At 42.2% G+C, this 16927-nt stretch overlaps 1 protein-coding gene and 1 long non-coding RNA gene across 2 annotated transcripts in view; one reads left to right on the top strand and one right to left on the bottom strand.

The window, feature by feature from the left end:
- The window catches only part of RYR3 (ryanodine receptor 3), a 500519-nt gene that overhangs the window by 284614 nt on the left and 198978 nt on the right, over positions 1-16927 (top strand). Inside the window, exons 20-22 of the mRNA XM_072808654.1 lie at positions 9807-10023; positions 15081-15185; positions 16704-16807. Coding sequence (XP_072664755.1) covers positions 9807-10023; positions 15081-15185; positions 16704-16807 — 426 coding nt within the window. The remainder of the gene's footprint in view (positions 1-9806; positions 10024-15080; positions 15186-16703; positions 16808-16927) is intronic.
- On the bottom strand, positions 5125-8579 carry LOC140622894 (uncharacterized). Its single transcript, XR_012022564.1, has 3 exons — positions 8091-8579; positions 7180-7847; positions 5125-5381 (listed from the first exon to the last, which is right to left on the bottom strand). It is a non-coding gene; the product is annotated as an uncharacterized lncRNA (long non-coding RNA).

Raw genomic sequence — 16927 nt, 5'->3', positions numbered from 1 at the left:
TTCATTAACTTTTGTTATTGGTTATTTTTAATCTTTGCCAATTTGAGAAAATTATAACTTAAGTTTTAATTTTCTATTTATTTGATTACCAGTGTCATTAAGCATTTTTCATGCTTATTATTCTCACATATTATCTCAGCCCAATATTTTTATTTTGTGTTCTCTGCCTTTCTGGTATTAATTTTGGGGGCTTTTTTTATGTTAAGACTATTTAAGGTACTGCTTATTGGTTTCAAATATTTTTCCCAGTTTGTGATTTACACTTTCACACTTAGTTTTATTTTTCTCTTGTTTTTTTTGTCTTTCCCTTTTACAAAAATAATGCAAGTCAAGGAAACACCAAGAACCCAAAATTGTACCACCCAGAGATAACTGTATTACCTTTTAATTTATCCATATCAATATTTTTACATTAGATTGGATTTATACTATACAAGCTATTTTTCTCCATACTATTGCTAAATATTGTGTTCATTGCTCTGCCCCTTCCCTTGTACCAGTTAGATGCTACATTAATTATTTTCATCTGACTATATGTTTTAATGTCTATAAGACAAGACCCCATTATAAGTCTTCTTCTCCAAGATTTCCATAGTCATTTTCATTTCCTGTTAAAGTGATCCTAGTTAACTGAGTGGGAAATCAGAGTCAACACAGTTAGAATCACATTGCGTGGGTGACAAATCGCCTGGGTGGCTCAGTGGTTGAGCATCTGTCTACCTTTGGCTCAGGTCATGATCTCGGGGTCCTGGGTTCGAGACCTGCATGGGACTCCCAACAGGGAGCCTGCTTCTCTGCCCCTCTCTCTGTGTTTCTCATGAATAAATAAAATTTAAAAAGAAAATAAGAATCACACTAGTTTCTAGGGAAGCCATTGGAAAAGGCCGTGAGAGAAGGGGTGTAGAGAACAGATGCCTGGAGCTCGGGCCATAAAGAAACCATCTCAGAGCTCTGAGCATCTCAGGGATGGATTTCCCAAGTGACAGCACCATGATAGGCCTCAGCACATCAGGTAGACTGATAAACCAAGACATGTTCATCTATCTTCCAACAGAGGAATTATCCTTTGGAAATGATATTCAGCCTTTGGCATTTGACACAAATAGGCAAATATACATAGTATAAGCTAATGTGTATTTGCAAACATACAGAGTAACACAGTGTACAGATGCATGTACATATTTATAAACCTATTCATGTAGATGGATTCAATATATTTAAATTAAATATTACCATTGTTTGAGATTCTTGTAACAAAGGGAAGACCACCATAGCAAAACCTTACTAGGGCTGCAAATCTACTCATCACTGTTTCAAGCCAGAGAGTCTTGTATCAGCCCCAGGGACTGTATTCTAGATTGCAAGTTCTTTACCCGTGTTCCTCTCTGCTGAGGATATTCCCATTAGAATTTCATTCCAATTCTCCCATTTTAAGTGTTACATCCTTAAAAGGCATGTAGAAAACAAAGAGCATCATTGAAAGAGACTCTGTAAGTACAAAGAGGAGTGATTGAAACAGAGACCCTCTTATAGTTGGGGGGAACCAGCATATGCCCCATTGTGCCTCTTCTCCACTTGATTCCCGAGGAGGAAAGAGAATGAGTAGAAACTGAAATATGAGTCAATACGATGTAATAGCATTTGGGTCATCCACCTGTTGACTCAGTACCTTCTTTGGAGAAACAAGGTCACTCTGAGCAATCCATTCCCAGGACCCTGCTTCCCCGCTTAGCTAATGGCCTTAGTCACCCAGCATCACTGCCTTTCCCTTCTTTGTTGGTTTTGACCGTATCCCACTCACTGGGTCCCACGTCTTTTCAAAGCAGGTACACCTGCTTCTTAAGCATCTCATCTGAGAGAAGTGCTTGGCTAGAAGTCTTATCTCTGGAGAAAAGGATTTTTTTTATCCTGCTACCTAATGGACTTTTCTGAGTCCATACAACAATCTTGTATGTGGTATAATGATTTTTTAAGTTTGTGAATTTATTTTTTTGTGAGGACTTATTGAAATCTCTTGGCAAAGAACTGCAGTTAGCAGGTGAAGAAATAGGCAACTCAGATGCATCCATGTGCAGAAGATGCTTCTAGCATCTCTTGTCCAGGTCAGCAGAGCATGCAGCCTTCTCATTGCACAGGAAAAAGAGAAGCAAAGTTCCAAGATAAGAAAAAGTAGTTGTCTAACCCATTTATAAGGCACAAATGGTGGGAGAATTTAGAAACTGAAGAGTCCAGATGTGTTGACCTGGAAAGTTTATACCTTAGCTATGAGAGATTCTGGCTTAGAGCACCTGAACAAGTGGTAAGCTAAAAAAATGATGCCAGGAGGCTTGATGTCTCTCATTTTCAGGAAAATGTCACCTCTGGCATGTTCCTGTCTTTGCTTCTCAGAACATGGTATGATCTGAGGAGAGATGGAATTGATTGCACATTTGGGAAACACATTTATCCAAGTCCTTCACCTCGGTCATCCTCAGTGCTGGTCTCATGTTGGAGAGTAGCCAATTGATTTATTTTTATTTGTGAGCAAATGGGATCAATATTACCAATAATTACTCTTACATCAACTGGTACACTCTAATCTGGTGCTGAAACCCAGAAGTTTCCCTCTATACTACTTGAGTTCAGTTGTACAGAAAGCTAGAGAGAGAAACTAGGATATTAACTCCAAGTTAATTAAAGTATCTTATTGAAAATAAATGTTTAATAACACAGTTGATCAGGTGACCAAGTCCTCTGATCATTGGTCCTGTGCCAAGATCCACTGTGAGTGGTTAAGGTAAGGAAGGCAGAGCAGAAATGCTGAGGCGCTGAGCTCCCAGGTAGTTCAGTTGGTTAAGCATCCCTGCTCTTGATTTCCCCTCAGGTCACTATTTCAGGGTCATGAGATTGAGCTCCACATGGGGCTCCATGCTCAGCAGGGAGTCTGAGAGTCTCTCTCCCTCTACCCATCCCCCACCACTCATGCTGCTTGTAAGTGAGCGCTCTCTCTCTCTCTCTCTCTCTCTCTCTCAAAAAAAAAAAAAAAGTGCTGAGGCCCTCTTAAAGCATTAAGCATCCTTAAATACATTAAGGATTACACTGTTCCCAAAAATGTAAATTTGAAAGCTAAAAGAACAAAACTTTATTTTTTCATATACAAAATAATAATACAATCAAAAATAAATTTTTGTTTTCACCCCATATAGTAGAATACCTGCCTAATTCTATAGCGTCTCTCCTAGCAAGATGCAAGGTTATGCCTGTGTAGGAAGAGAGTCTTCTCCCATCATACAAGCATTCAGCATTGTTTCTCATATTTATTTTCAACTTCCATGTGGCTTTTAAGCTACATTTCTCTTTTACAGCCCCATTTCCTCCTATTGAATGGTCTTTGCTGAGGTCACAGGCTTGAATTTGTGACCCCAAGATTATTTTTATCACCACAAACTATGTTGTTAATAATCCCCGATTAAGGTGTCCCTGCCAGGACTCATGGAAGAGCAAAAATCTTTTTCAATTAGATTTACCCACAGTGAAGTCCAAGGAAATGTGAGTAATTACTAACAAAATCCACAAATCAATATGTACTCTCTCTTCCATTATGAATGTGCCTCCTTAGTTTTCTTTTTAGTGTGGTTTGTTTGTGGATACTCTTCATGCAGTAGGCCCTCAATGTAACAACACTGGTTATAGAACGGAATTTGGGATGAGGCATGTCTGCTTTGGAGACCACCCAAAAGGTTGAGTTACTTAAATGCCAACAAGCCCTTATTAAAAGGTATTCTCACCCTGTGAGATGGCATCATGGCACGAACCACATGGAGACCATTACACAGAAGACACAGTATATGGTGAATTTGGGGTGATCCTTTTCATTTTGCAGAAAATTGATGAGCTAATTGCTGTAGTAGAATATATTTTATAGCTATAGTTAAACTCCCCATGGATCTATTTAACTGTCCCACATAACTCTTTTACCAGCCCTTTCTAATTTATAAGAACAACAATATCCAATTTGTGGTTGCTGTTTGTTTTCTGTTGGTTTCCACCAGACTTGGCTAAAATTCAGGTAACCAGCGGCTTCGCTATTTCCAGCTTACTGTGGTCAATGCTGTGGAAATTATTGCTGAGATAAATATACCTCTGTGGAGAATATGGTGAGCACTGGCTGGATTGCCCTGGGCTTTCATCAAACACTGGCCAGGAAGAAATAGAATTGTGGGAATGCATCGCTCACTTGTTCTCCCATCTTAGCAATAGGGACTGAAGATGCAATTATGAATCATGACTTATGAGTTGAATTCAGGTCAGCCAAAACGTTTTCATTCTTTCTCCTCTCAACCACAGCCTGTACCCTCTTCTTCTCTGGAACACCTTGCCCACTCTCTGAGAGAGATTCACTAGCAGATGAGAGGAAAGGAGATGTCCAGTAAGACAGACTCAAGTCATGTCACACGTTTGCTAGCAAGCTATGGATAAGGAGACTGAGTCATCCTCCTTGAGCATGAAAAAGCCTTGTCTTGATTTTTGCTATATTTTTATTTCAGGGGTCAGTCTTTCAAATCCAGGGACTTGCACTAGGAAGTCTCATCTCTTCTGCCATTGGCAAGCCACAATGCCTGAATCTCAAGGGACTAAAATGAAAATGCTAGCAGGGATTTTTCAGTACCATTTGCTCTGTTTTCAAAATCAGCCAAGAATATAAAAAATTCCTGCACATATCTCCAAACTTCACTACTCCCAGGAGACGATTACTGGAGCTATTGCTCATCTCTGAGGTGGAGGTATCTAAGGTCTAAGGACAGTCACTTACTGTAATCACTTTAAGAAAAAAAAAAAAAAAAAAAAACCTTGGAGAGCTGATGGAATGTCTTGAGTTATAGGAAGAACTCCCAAAGATAGGTAACAGGTACTTCAGTGGAAGAGATTAAATTGATTAATGAAATTGATTTTATTTTATTTTTATTTTTTTGTATATTTTTATTGGAGTTCGATTTGCTAATATATAGCATAATACCCAGTGCTCATCCTGTCAAGTGCCACCTGAAATTGATTTTAAAATCCATTAATGTAGAGAAAAACGCAAGGCTCAAGAAGAACTAATTTTTAAAAATATATATATTTTATTTATTTATTCATGAGAGACACAGAGAGAGAGAAGCAGAGACACAGGCAGAGAGAGAAGCAGGCTCCATGCAGGGAGCCCGACGTGGGACTCAATCCCGGGTCTCCAGGATCCTGCCCCGGGCTGAAGGCGGCGCTAAACTGCTGGGCCATCAGGGCTGCCCAAGAAGAACTAATTTTAATGAACTCAATTCTTCAATTATCTTTTTATTTTAAGTTTAATATTTTCTGTAAGGCCGGGAGATTCTGTGGAACCTGAGGAACAGGAAAGAATGCACCTGGAGAAGAGAGATTTACATTCTAATTGAAATTTCTCACGAGTAGGGCAAAAGATTTAAATGATAAACATTAAGTGCCAAGTACCAGCTTTATGGCAAGGAGACTAGGTATCTGTAACTCTGTTGTTTTTCTTGCTACCCCTTCAAATTCACACTCCGGACAAGTCCTCAGGCCAGCTCTGTAGCCTTTATGACTCCTTGTAAGAATGACAACCATCTTGTTGGTAACGTAAAAGTGCCACTTATTTGGCTATAAAAAACTCAGATTTGTATGCAGTTGATGTAAGGCCTTCACATCAAGGTGTGAGGCCTTCCCCACTTTGGCCTGCAGTCCAAGGTCCCGCTCCTCCCTGGTCAGCCCGCTCCGCTCAGGCCCTCTGGGAGTCCGGGGAGCGGCCTGTGGGGCTGAGGGGCACAGCGCCTGTGCCCCTGGCGCAGCTGCCACTGGCAGCATGCCATTGTATCAGGACATGTGGCAGTTATACAGTTGCTGCCACCTTTCCCTTGTCATTTCCTCAGAGCCTTAGGCCGGGAGCATCTCACCGCTATTCTTTCTGCGCAGGCTTGGCCACTTGTGCTGGCTACCCCCATCTGGCTCACCTCAAGGCCTACTCTGTATTGCCCTGCCTTGCGCACGGGCCTCCCGCTCCCCCCAGTCCCTAGGTTTCTGATCTCTGCTCAGTCAGTTGCCTTTCTGGCCATAATTCCTTTCGAGATGGCTGACAGCTGCTTCATTTGTGGCATCTGTCTGGCCTTCCAGGAACAGAGTCCTTGACCCTGTCCTGAGCAGAAGGGCAGCTCTTTGTCTTGAGGTCCTTGTCCCTCCATCTCCTTCTCTGTTGCTATCACCAGGCAGACATGTCCCCCACTAAGTTCCAGGGGATGTTTGCAAGCTTCTGAGTAGTTCTTAAGCACTCATCGTTTGACTTCAGATAGGAGACTACTCCCTTCCCTTTCTCCCTGATAGTTCTCTCCAAATGCCTTCTTTTCCTTTCTTACTGAGGTGGAGGTATGTGATGGGCTACGGCCACGTTGGCATCATAATTTTTTGAGGGACCCTCAAGTAGATCCAGCATCTTCAGGATGTGCAAATATTGGCATCCTCTGGCTTATCTGCTTGTGAGACCTCTGCTAAAACTCTAAGACAGAGGTGGACTCCCAGTTTGTCATCTTCAAATAATTAAAATGAATTTCAGATGTTTCTTTTGATTATTCCCTTAAAGCCTATATTTTATCACTAGTTACTTCCTTTGACTTGGTCAGTCTGGATCTCCTGGAGAGAGTTGTTAGGAGGACCACCAATATTAGTGGTGGTTTGTTGGAGCCCTTCCCAGAAACTCTGGGCAGTGAAGGGAAGGAGTAACAGATGGTAGCTGTGCCTGGCACCAGCTCTTGTCCAGTTCTACCTGCTGGGGGACAGAGCTTCTGTCTGGCAGGTCTTTCTTCTGCTCACTGAGGCCTAGTGCAATGATATTTGGAGACCAATGCTTCAGTGAGCAGTAAACACTGATTTCTAGCTATGTAAATTTTTCATTTTACAGTTTTTGTGGCCATTGGAGGAGTTGAGATGAAGATTTATAACCAAATTATCATTCTCTCTTTAATAACTGAATATGAAAACAGAAATCATGGTTTTCCCTATGTGCTGTGTGGAATTCCAGCTTTCTTGATTTGCTCTCTATCCAGAAGATGACAGCAGATTTTAAAATGTAAGGGAAATTTTAAGACTAAACAGAACTGGCAAGACACCTCATGAATAATTAAGCCCAGCTAGAAGGCCTCATAAGAAATCATTTACCTGTTCTTGGAACCTGTACACTCGTGAGTAACAAAGAATACGCTTGCTGTACAAGCTCCTGGGCATTCAGCTCCTCACAGAATGGATGCTTAAGGAGAAGAGAGGAAAAACAAAAACAACCATCCCACACTCTTCTTTTGCTCAAAAAGCTCTAGTTCTGTCCCACGGTTACAACATGTCAGTAACACAATCTGCTGCGCTGCGGCTGAATCGGGAAGTTCTCAACCAATAATTTCAAGGCTTAGTCATTATTTCCTGAAGGTTCACTAAATTAGTAACATCGAAGGCTAATGACTCAACTTTGTTTTAATGTCATTGTTCATATTCTTAAAACACATAGACCATGCCCCCTTACATAACATTTGATGTGGGAACATTCACAAGGGACTCTTGAGGTTCTAATTCTATGTCATTGTTTAGTACTTTAGAATGGGAAGTGGGAGGTTCTTATGATTTCTATAATTTTAAAACAGCATTTGGTAGAATGCTGTTTGGATAAAAGATTTGTTTGTATTGAGAAGGAAAAAAAAAGAACTTAATGTCTCCCACTTAGAGTTTTATTTTTCCAGTTTCATAATTAGGCTACTTCCACAATCAGTTATTCCGCCAACACGGTGATGCTCTTGTGAGGCTGCCCTAGCAGAACGTTCCAGTAGAAGGAAGTGAGGCTGGTGGAGGAGAGTGTTACTGTGAGAGCTTTGCCAGGTCCTACCCCTCCTCCCTGTGCCTCAGCCCCCTGTGTGTGCACATCCACCACCCTAGCCCACCCCACCCCATCAGCAGCTCCTAACTATCCTTGTGAAACTAAACTGGGATCCAGTGACTACTTCCCACCATGTCCATCCTCACATGGGTTCAACCTATCCCTACCTCCCACTGGGACTAGTTTGGTGTCCGGGACCTCCAAATACCTGCTCATTGGGCTGCCCCTCTGTCAACATGGACCAGCTAGAAGAGTCCTGTATCTCTTCTCCTTTAGATCTTTCAGAGGCTTCTGACCTGGAATACGATCTCATCATCTTGCCATGGCTCACAGACTCTGCCTGACCTAGCACTGCGCCCTCCTACTTCCTGTTCTGTCCCTCAGGCTCTCCACCCAAACTCTGTCCTGCCTCCGGGCCTTGGCACATGTTCCTCTCCCAGATTTTAAACTCCTTAGCTCTTCTCTATCCCGCAGGGTTAATGCCGGTCTCCTCAGAGAGGCCTTCCTGGACTCCAGTCAAGGAGCCACCCTCTTTCCTGAGTTAGTTCACATCACCACCTTTAGTCCTTCCTCGGTATCTCCCAATCAGTAATCATGACTGTTTCTCTGGTTGGATGCCTGCTGTGTGACACCAGGGACGCTGGAGGCCTTGTTGCTGAGTCTCCAGGGCAGAGAAGAGCACTAGCACGTCCTATGCCTTCAGTAACTCATTGCTAAGCAGAGGGAGGGGGAGGGCATGAGTGCTGAGCACATTTGCTCTGTGTACGTATTGATTTTTTCCTGTGTGAAATTAGTCTTGACCCTACAGGGCTACATATCTTTTCCTGTAAACTGTGGTCCTATTTCCTCATCAAATTAATGTGTTTGCAGTTGATTTGCAAAAGCTCTATTTCTTGTTACAAACCTAGGAGAATATGAAGTATCATTTGGAAGTGGTTCACTTTGGTTCTGTCCTCCTTGCAAGGGGAGGTTTGAGGCGTAACCATGACCCTAACCTAACCCACAGAGATGAGGCTAAAATTGAGCCAGGATGCTTAATTAACATATTGGAAGGCTTCAGTGTACTGGAAGGCAGTGGCTGCCATCACTATGCTCCCCTGAGTGCTTGCCCCCATCCTGGGAGGTCTCTCCAGACACTGCAGGAGGGGACCAGAGTGTCAGGCCTGGATGCCAGCAGGGGGTGGTGCCCCTGAGAAAGGCACTGGTACCACATTGAGCAAACGTGTGGTGCCCATTTTGCTTCCTAAGCTATTGCCATCTGCTGATGCTTCTCCAGAGTCACCCCCATAGGGCTGCCTCGGGGAACTGCAGCCTCTGCACTGTATAGCTTCAAATAATATCACCTGGCATGTATATCATTGGTGTTTAATATTCTGGTATTACTTCATCTTTTGCTTGCTTCTGAAAGTTAGGGATAGGAAGAATTTTTTCCTATTTCCCCCAAATAGTTATGCTATGTTTACTTTAATTGATGTATAAGTAATGTCCCTCGGGTAAAAAGACTTGAAATCCTCATGCTGTAATTTCAACATGATCTTTTCAGAGAATAATATCATTATCATCATCATCATCATTAGTTACTCTTTTCAGCACTCTAGTAATAATATCTGCAATGATGATTTGTCTACTAGAGTAAGGAAAAATATGATTTTTAAAGCCTAGTGATATTCATGTATAAATTTTTAAGAATTTAGCTGACATGGTTCAACTGAAGATCACACCCGGATAGTTCTTTCCACTGCTTTATTTCACACTTTTGAATATTTGCTGTACTGTATCTAAATTCAGATGGTGGGAATCTGCACTTCCCACCAAAATAACGTGGGTGTGGGATGGGGGGCTTATCTTGAACGTTCACTTTCTTGAACTGGGATTTCTTTTTTTTTTTTAACCTCTCTCTTCCTGGTCTCTCCAAATGCCACAGAGTGCGTTTCCTGATGGGTGGACGTCATGGCGAATTTAAGTTCCTGCCTCCATCTGGCTACGCACCTTGCTATGAAGCCTTACTTCCGAAAGAAAAGATGAGACTGGAGCCTGTCAAAGAATATAAACGTGACGCTGAAGGAGTCAGAGATCTGCTGGGTACCACCCAGTCCCTCTCTCAAGCCTCTTTCATCCCATGTCCCATAGACACCAGTCAGGTAGGTTCAAGCTGCCAACAGGTAAACCACATAGACGAAGCAATAGGGCTAAATCCTTCTCTCTGTGTGGTGTTGGAGCCATTCCTATCGTATACTGTGTATCATGTAGTTGTCATGTAGTGTGAATAACTGTGTTCCTTGTGTTTCCACCATGTACTTAGATTGAGGTCTTTAAGGATTTCTCAATCAGAGAACATGTTGATCACTTGCTATATGCAAGGTTCTATGAAGTGCAGGCACAAATATGCAATATTCTTTGTGAATTCACAACCAAGTTGAAGAGGTAAAAGCAAATGTATTATTTTTTTAAGTCTGAATGTAATATATGCAAAATGAACTGTAGCACAAATAAGTGCTAGAGGCGCCTGCTACACTAGAATAGTTCTAGAAGTCTAGTTAGAGAGGATAGAATCCAACCAGGGCTTTTAATAAGCTTAAATGGGGAGGGGCATCCAGGGTTAAGTAATAGGAATGGAGTCAGTAAGGATCTAGAAGTAGTGACAGGTGGATAACCACCCTGTGATCCAGCAATCTCACTACTAGGCATTTGCCCAAAGAATACAAAAATACTAATTCAAAGAGAGACATGTAGCATGTCTGTTTCTAACAGCATTATCTACAGTAGCTGAATTATGGAAACAGCCCAAGTGTCCATTGGTTGATGGATAAAAAAGAAGGGTGTGTGTGTGTGTGTGTGTGTGTGTGTGTGTATGTATGTATGTAATGGAATATTACTCAGCAATAAAAAGAATGAAACCTTGACATTTGCAACAACATAGATGGAGTATTATGCTAGAGTATTATGCTAAGCAAAATAAGAGAATGACAAATATCACATGATCTCATTCATATGTAGAATTTAAGAAACAAATGAGCAAAGGGGAAAAAAGAGAGGCAAACCAAGAAGCAGACTCTTAACTCTAGAGAACAAATGGATGGTCACCAAAGGGGAGGTGGATAGGGGGTGGGGGAGATAGGTAATGGGGATGAAGAGTACACCTGCCATGACCAGCACCATACATAAAATTGCTGAGTCCCTATATGTACACCTGGAATTAATATTACACTGTATGTTAACTATACTGGAATTTAAATAAAAACTTTTTAAAAAGTAGATATGATAATAAATACTCTGATGTGGCTAGATGCTTGGAGGAGGGAGAGCATGTAGGTGAAGAGATGGAAATAAAACTAAAAGAAACGGGATTGTATATAGGAGGAAAGTGCTGATAAATGGACATTTCTTTCCCTTCCCAGGGTCTCTGTTTTGAGAGCGATACCCTCACATGCTTATGACAAGGGGTGTAAATAGCAGCTTTCAGTATTTCCTCCACACCAGTGCTCCTCAAGTCACTATTCTAAATGTTAGAGAAAATCAGTGACTAAGGGCCTTGTCTCTGAGGCACGTCAAATTAATAGTTTGTAGGAATATAGCTCTTTTGACCTGTAGAAGGTCTCCAGCATGTTACTGCCCCGTGATAGTCATGTGACCCTATTGCATTCAGTTCCGCGAGCATATTGCTGAATTTGCTTCCTACCTCCTGCAGCTAATTATCGTGAATTCGCTTAGAATGGAAAAGCAGCATTGCCCTGCCTGCTTCACGGACCCTGGTGCAGCACCTTGAAAGAAGTTGGCATTAAGAAGGTTGATAGGAAACTGGGGAGGCATTGTTGAGCCAGAGACAATCCTGGGAATCAGATCCTCTGGTTCATGTATATCCTAGACAGGAAGCTCAAGGGCCAAAAAACTAAACCAGTTTCCACATGGACGCAAGGCCACAAAGTGCCCAAGTCGGGGGAAAGCATGAGCCTGATACCTACTCCTCTGTACCATCCCTCACTAATCAGAAACGAGGGTTAGGATAGGCCTTCTAGAAGTGGGCCTCAAGAAAATGAGGGGAACTTTTGATGAAGGAGGGAAGGCAGGCTTGACCAAAGAGTGGGAAGAGCACCTAAACCTGCAGAACTGAAGACTGGAAAATCCAAGATCGCAGAGAAATCAACAAGCCAGAAAAACCTTTGAGGTCTGGACCCAAAGTCGAATCTGTGGTGGACCCTGGAACTAGGGAGCTGTCCCCAGGGAATCGAATGATAGGGAAGTTCTTGTTGGAAAGGTGCAGTTTATTTTGGATGATGCCTTCTAATTTTTTAGTGTCTACCATTCTCTGAAATTATTGTCAGAGGAGAAGTTAAACATGTTAAACATGTCAATTCCATCCTCCCCCAAGCACAGTAACCAATTTGCAGATGAAGTATTGCTGGCTGGATCCAGCAATACGTAGGCACTTCCCATTCTCAGGGCTTGAAGGACCCCAGCCCCTAGCTACGCACTGGGAAGGAGGAGCCCAGCCCCAGATACCCCACAGCAGTTAGCAAGCCAGTGTACTCTGCCCTAGGCAGTCACTGATTGAGGTCACTGAAATTATGGTTAGGGGCTCTTCATGGAGGACTCTTTAGCATATTTTCTCCTTTTAGTGAAGCATGTGGTTCCTCCTACATGCAAATCCTCTAATTTGTGATCACTTAAGAAGCACTTAGTTTAAAAATTACCTTGGTTGGGGCACCTGGGTGGTTCGGTAAGTTAAGTGCTGCCTTCAGCTCAGGTCATGGTCAGGGTCCTGCGATCGAGGACCCATCAGGCTCCCTGCTCAGCAGGGAGTGTGCTTCTTCCTCTGGCTCTCCCTGTCATGCTCACTTGCAGGCACACTGTCTCCCATGCTCTCGCTCTATCTCAAATCTTTAAAAAAATTATCTTTACCAATAACACCCAGATACAGTTATAATTTGTTTGCTAATAATTTTCCCATTTTGCTCTTTACTGAAACGTCATGCCACTTACTAACTTTGACTCTTAAGTGATTAGATTAAGTTGATTTTTTTTAATGTCCCTAATTGAAGGGCAGATAGTGATTATAACACATAGTTTAAATACATTGCTGTTTTTCTCCATGATCTCCTTATATACCTCACTGAACCTCACTGACTTGATATGCCTTTTTTTCTTTTTTCTTTTTTGAAAAAAAAAGTCTCCGGGAGCTACCCCCTTCAAAAAAAAAAAAAAATCAGGATTTCTGTATTAGTGGAAGCACTAATAACCTTTGTAATAGAGTGAGAAATACAGGGACCAGGCAGGTGATGCAGAAATGAAGTAGGTCAAGTGCACAGGCCCTCCAGCTGAGAGTTGCTAGGCAAAAGTGTGGATCCGGTGTTAGTGATCTTCCAAGGAATCAAAACAAACTAGAAATCTAGATTTTCTATATAGAATCTCCCATTTCCTTAAAGTTGTCAATGAATAAACATAAGAATAATTATTATTGTTATTATTGCAGTAGCAGTAGTAGTAAATTTTTTTAAAATAGGATTAAGGAAAGGAGGAGCAACTTGAGCCCCCAGGGTGTGACCTCTATGGGAGAGATACCAGCAGAGTGCCCGGGAAACACAGAGAAACTGTCCCTGAAGGTAATTGGGGAAGATTTCTCTTAGGAAAGTTGAGCTAAATTTGAGCTGAATTTAGAAGGATGGATATTGAAAGTGTTTGGATTAAAACCAGAGCTGGACAGCAGTGAAAGCAGTAAGAGCAGATTTCACTTAGGAGCTAAGTAAACAGGGGAAGAAGAACTCCTGCATAGAACCGGGCTCAGTTCAGAAGACAACAAGAATAAGTAGGGATTTAGAGCCCAGGAGAGCAAGTTGGGGAGGTGAGGGGAGTCACTGAAAGGGAAATTATGAAGAGAAGTGTTTGGGGTTGGGATGGATTCTTGCTAAATTGACCTCACAGGATTCTATCTGAAGGCAGGACAGAGTGATCTGATATCACCTGGAGGATCATGGGGGTGGAGGAAATTTGATCAGACACAGAGGTAGGCAGAGGAGTGATCAGATATCAAGGGTGGTGGATTCTCACCAAACTGATTTAGCAGGATCCTTTCTACAACTGGGGTCTTGGGAACAAGGCCCAAGGATAGAACCTAGCTGAAAAAGGGCTCAGAAGTTCCCATCTAGAGCCTGGTCTAGGAGACCATCCTTGTCATCTGCTCTATGGTATAGAGGGGTGTTATGTGTGTGTGTGTGTGTGTATGTATTATGTGTATCGGGGGATTAGTAAGGGTGAAGTTGCAAGTGCAAAGACACAGAACTGTGACAAGTGTGATCTTTTGTGAGAATTTCAAGAAGGTTGGAAAGAATGTGTTTGGGAGGACCATGGTGGAAGAACTGAAGGAGGACACTATATACTTGGTTAACATCTAGTTTTGTGTCTTAGGAGTTCAAGAGACACTTGGAAACACCCAAGAGAGTGCTTTGATGTGATTTTGTTGTAGACGCATCACTCTGGGCACAGTGTGGAGAGTAGATTGGTAGGGAGTTGAGACCAACTGTGAGGCTCTTGCCATGATCCAAGGAGAAGATAATGAGGTTGAGTGATTAGTAGAGGAGGCCCTTCAGAAAGATGCTTCGAAAATCAACATGATCAATTCTGTGATTGATTTGATGGTAGTGGATGGTGGAAGGGCAAGTAATGCCAAGAAGGAAGATACCAGGTTGACTTCAGGCTTGAAGCAACGGTGGGCCGTTCAATAAAAAGTAAAAGTAAAAACAGGAAGAGAAAAGTTTCTGAAGGAAAGAAATGAATTCAGTTTTGAATAGCATGTTGGGTTTATTTTGGTGAGAAAATCCTGCAGGCAGTTGGAATTGTAGGTCTGAATATAAGTAGAGACCGTGGCTGGTGAGATCTCCCAAGGAAAGAGCATGGACGGAGGGTAGGTCCCGGGAAGCATTCACATGTGAAGAATACACAGCACAAGTATCTACAAAGGAGCCTGAGGAGAGATGGGCAAAGAGGAAACCCAGAGAGGAAGGAGTTTCTGGAAGCATCTGGGTCAAACTGGATGGATTGGCTATCAGCCCTTCCTCGAGAGAAGGCACCCCTGGAAGCAGCCCCTCCTGGGGGATGTGTAGTGAATTCAACTGTGGCACCTTATCCATATAGGTTTTTAGGATAGATTTCAATACAATAATTCTTATACTGCTGATTTCATACTTGTTCCTTTTCCTTTTAGGTGGTTTTGCCACCTCACCTAGAAAAGATCCGAGACAGACTGGCTGAAAACATCCACGAGCTTTGGGGAATGAATAAAATAGAGCTTGGCTGGACTTTTGGCAAGGTTTGTGTTCCAGTGGCCAGGCTGGGACAGAGGGATGAATGGGTTACCTGGGAGGGTTCTTGAAAGACTCCAGTGAGTGAGGGAACCACATGAGCCCAAACTCTCTCCTCCTTACTGCCTCCTGGATAGCTATTCCTCCAAGCCTTGCTCCGTGGTCTAAGTGTGGTCAAGGGTGCTGCGGAGGCACCTCCCCTCTCACTTGGAAATGGTTTCCTTTATTCGGGGAAGATAGAGCACAGTGGCTCCTCAGCACCTCCTTCAGACGCTCACTTCTCCTTTCCCCTTCAGGAAGAGCTGTCCTCTCCACATGAGAGGCAAAAAGGCTGATTCATTGTTTTGAATCAGAATTTGTTTGAAACAGTTTTCAGATGATCACTAAGATTAATAGACGCTCTGAGGAGGTTACAGAATCTCTCGCACTAGAAAGCATTTTTCAAAAAGGATGTAAATTGACTTTGTTCTGTGATTTGTATAAAGTCACATCTGAAAGCACAAGGATAGGCGAGTTGTAGAGCTTCCTGTGACCCTGACACCCTCAAATTATGCACATTCCAGCTTAGTTACTGAAAGAGGCCCTGCACTCTAACACTTTCTGTTTTGATAGAGCTACCGTAAAAGATTCGCCTTCTATGTGACCGCCTCTATGCCTTCATGATGCCATAGACCTCTCCTTTGGGGAACTACTCACAACTGCAATATAGCATTTATTATTATGATTATTTTATTACTGGTCTCTACCCCATTCTTTATGGGCCTGGGACTGTCCCAGCTCACCATTGAACTCCTCATGCCTGAATCAATAATGACCACAGAGCAGACACTTGACAAATGTTTGTTGAGTGAATGCATTAATTAATTAATGTCTGGATGTGTACGGTCCAATACAATAGTCATGAGCCACAAGAGACTACTGAGCACTAGAAATGTAACTAGTCTGAATTGAAATGTGCTGCAATTATACAATACACTGGATTTTGAAGACCTGCTATGCAAAACTAATATAGAATGTCTCAAATTATTTTATACTCATGGCTTGTTAAAATGAAAATATTTCATATATGGGTTAAATGAAATGCATTAAAATGAATTGCACCTGTTTATTTTTGTGCTTCTCATGTGGCTACTAGAAAATTTGAAATTACAAATGTGGTCTTTGGACACATTCCATAGTACCTTTATGTCCTGAAAGAATGCTACCCCACAGTAGCATTGTGGTTTCATGAATTTGGGACAGGCAGGCACATGGCCACCATGTGGAAAGTTCTCTGCGAGAGTATGTTCTGAATGCAGACACTTGAGTAGAAACAAATCCACAGAGCACAAATCACTGGCAACTTGGGGTCTGTGTGTATCTTTTACTAGAGGGGTGATCCTCAGTTTGCCTATCAGCAAATAACTGTCTTTGTTGTGCCTGATACAGATTGCCTGGGCCATGTTTCAAAATGTGTGCTTTCTGCTTTCCAGGGCAGTGCCAGTTGCCAAAACTTAAATTATATTTGTCCTTATGTTGTCACCTAGATACGGGATGACAATAAAAGACAACACCCCTGTCTTGTGGAGTTTTCAAAGCTGCCTGAAACTGAGAAGAATTATAACCTACAAATGTCAACTGAAACCTTAAAGTGAGTGTTTAATTGAAGTGAATGTGGAATAAACACTGAGTGGGTGATTTAATTCCTTAGAACTATACTGCAAAGGTATATCTCTTGCCTTGAAAACATGATGCATTCTGATAAATGAGC

The sequence above is a fragment of the Canis lupus genome, chromosome 32 (assembly GCF_048164855.1).
Source record: "Canis lupus baileyi chromosome 32, mCanLup2.hap1, whole genome shotgun sequence".
In the NCBI taxonomy this organism is placed as follows: Eukaryota; Metazoa; Chordata; class Mammalia; order Carnivora; family Canidae; genus Canis; species Canis lupus.
The sequence above is the reverse complement of the archived record's forward strand: the minus strand, read 5'-3'. Positions and strand labels throughout refer to the sequence as shown.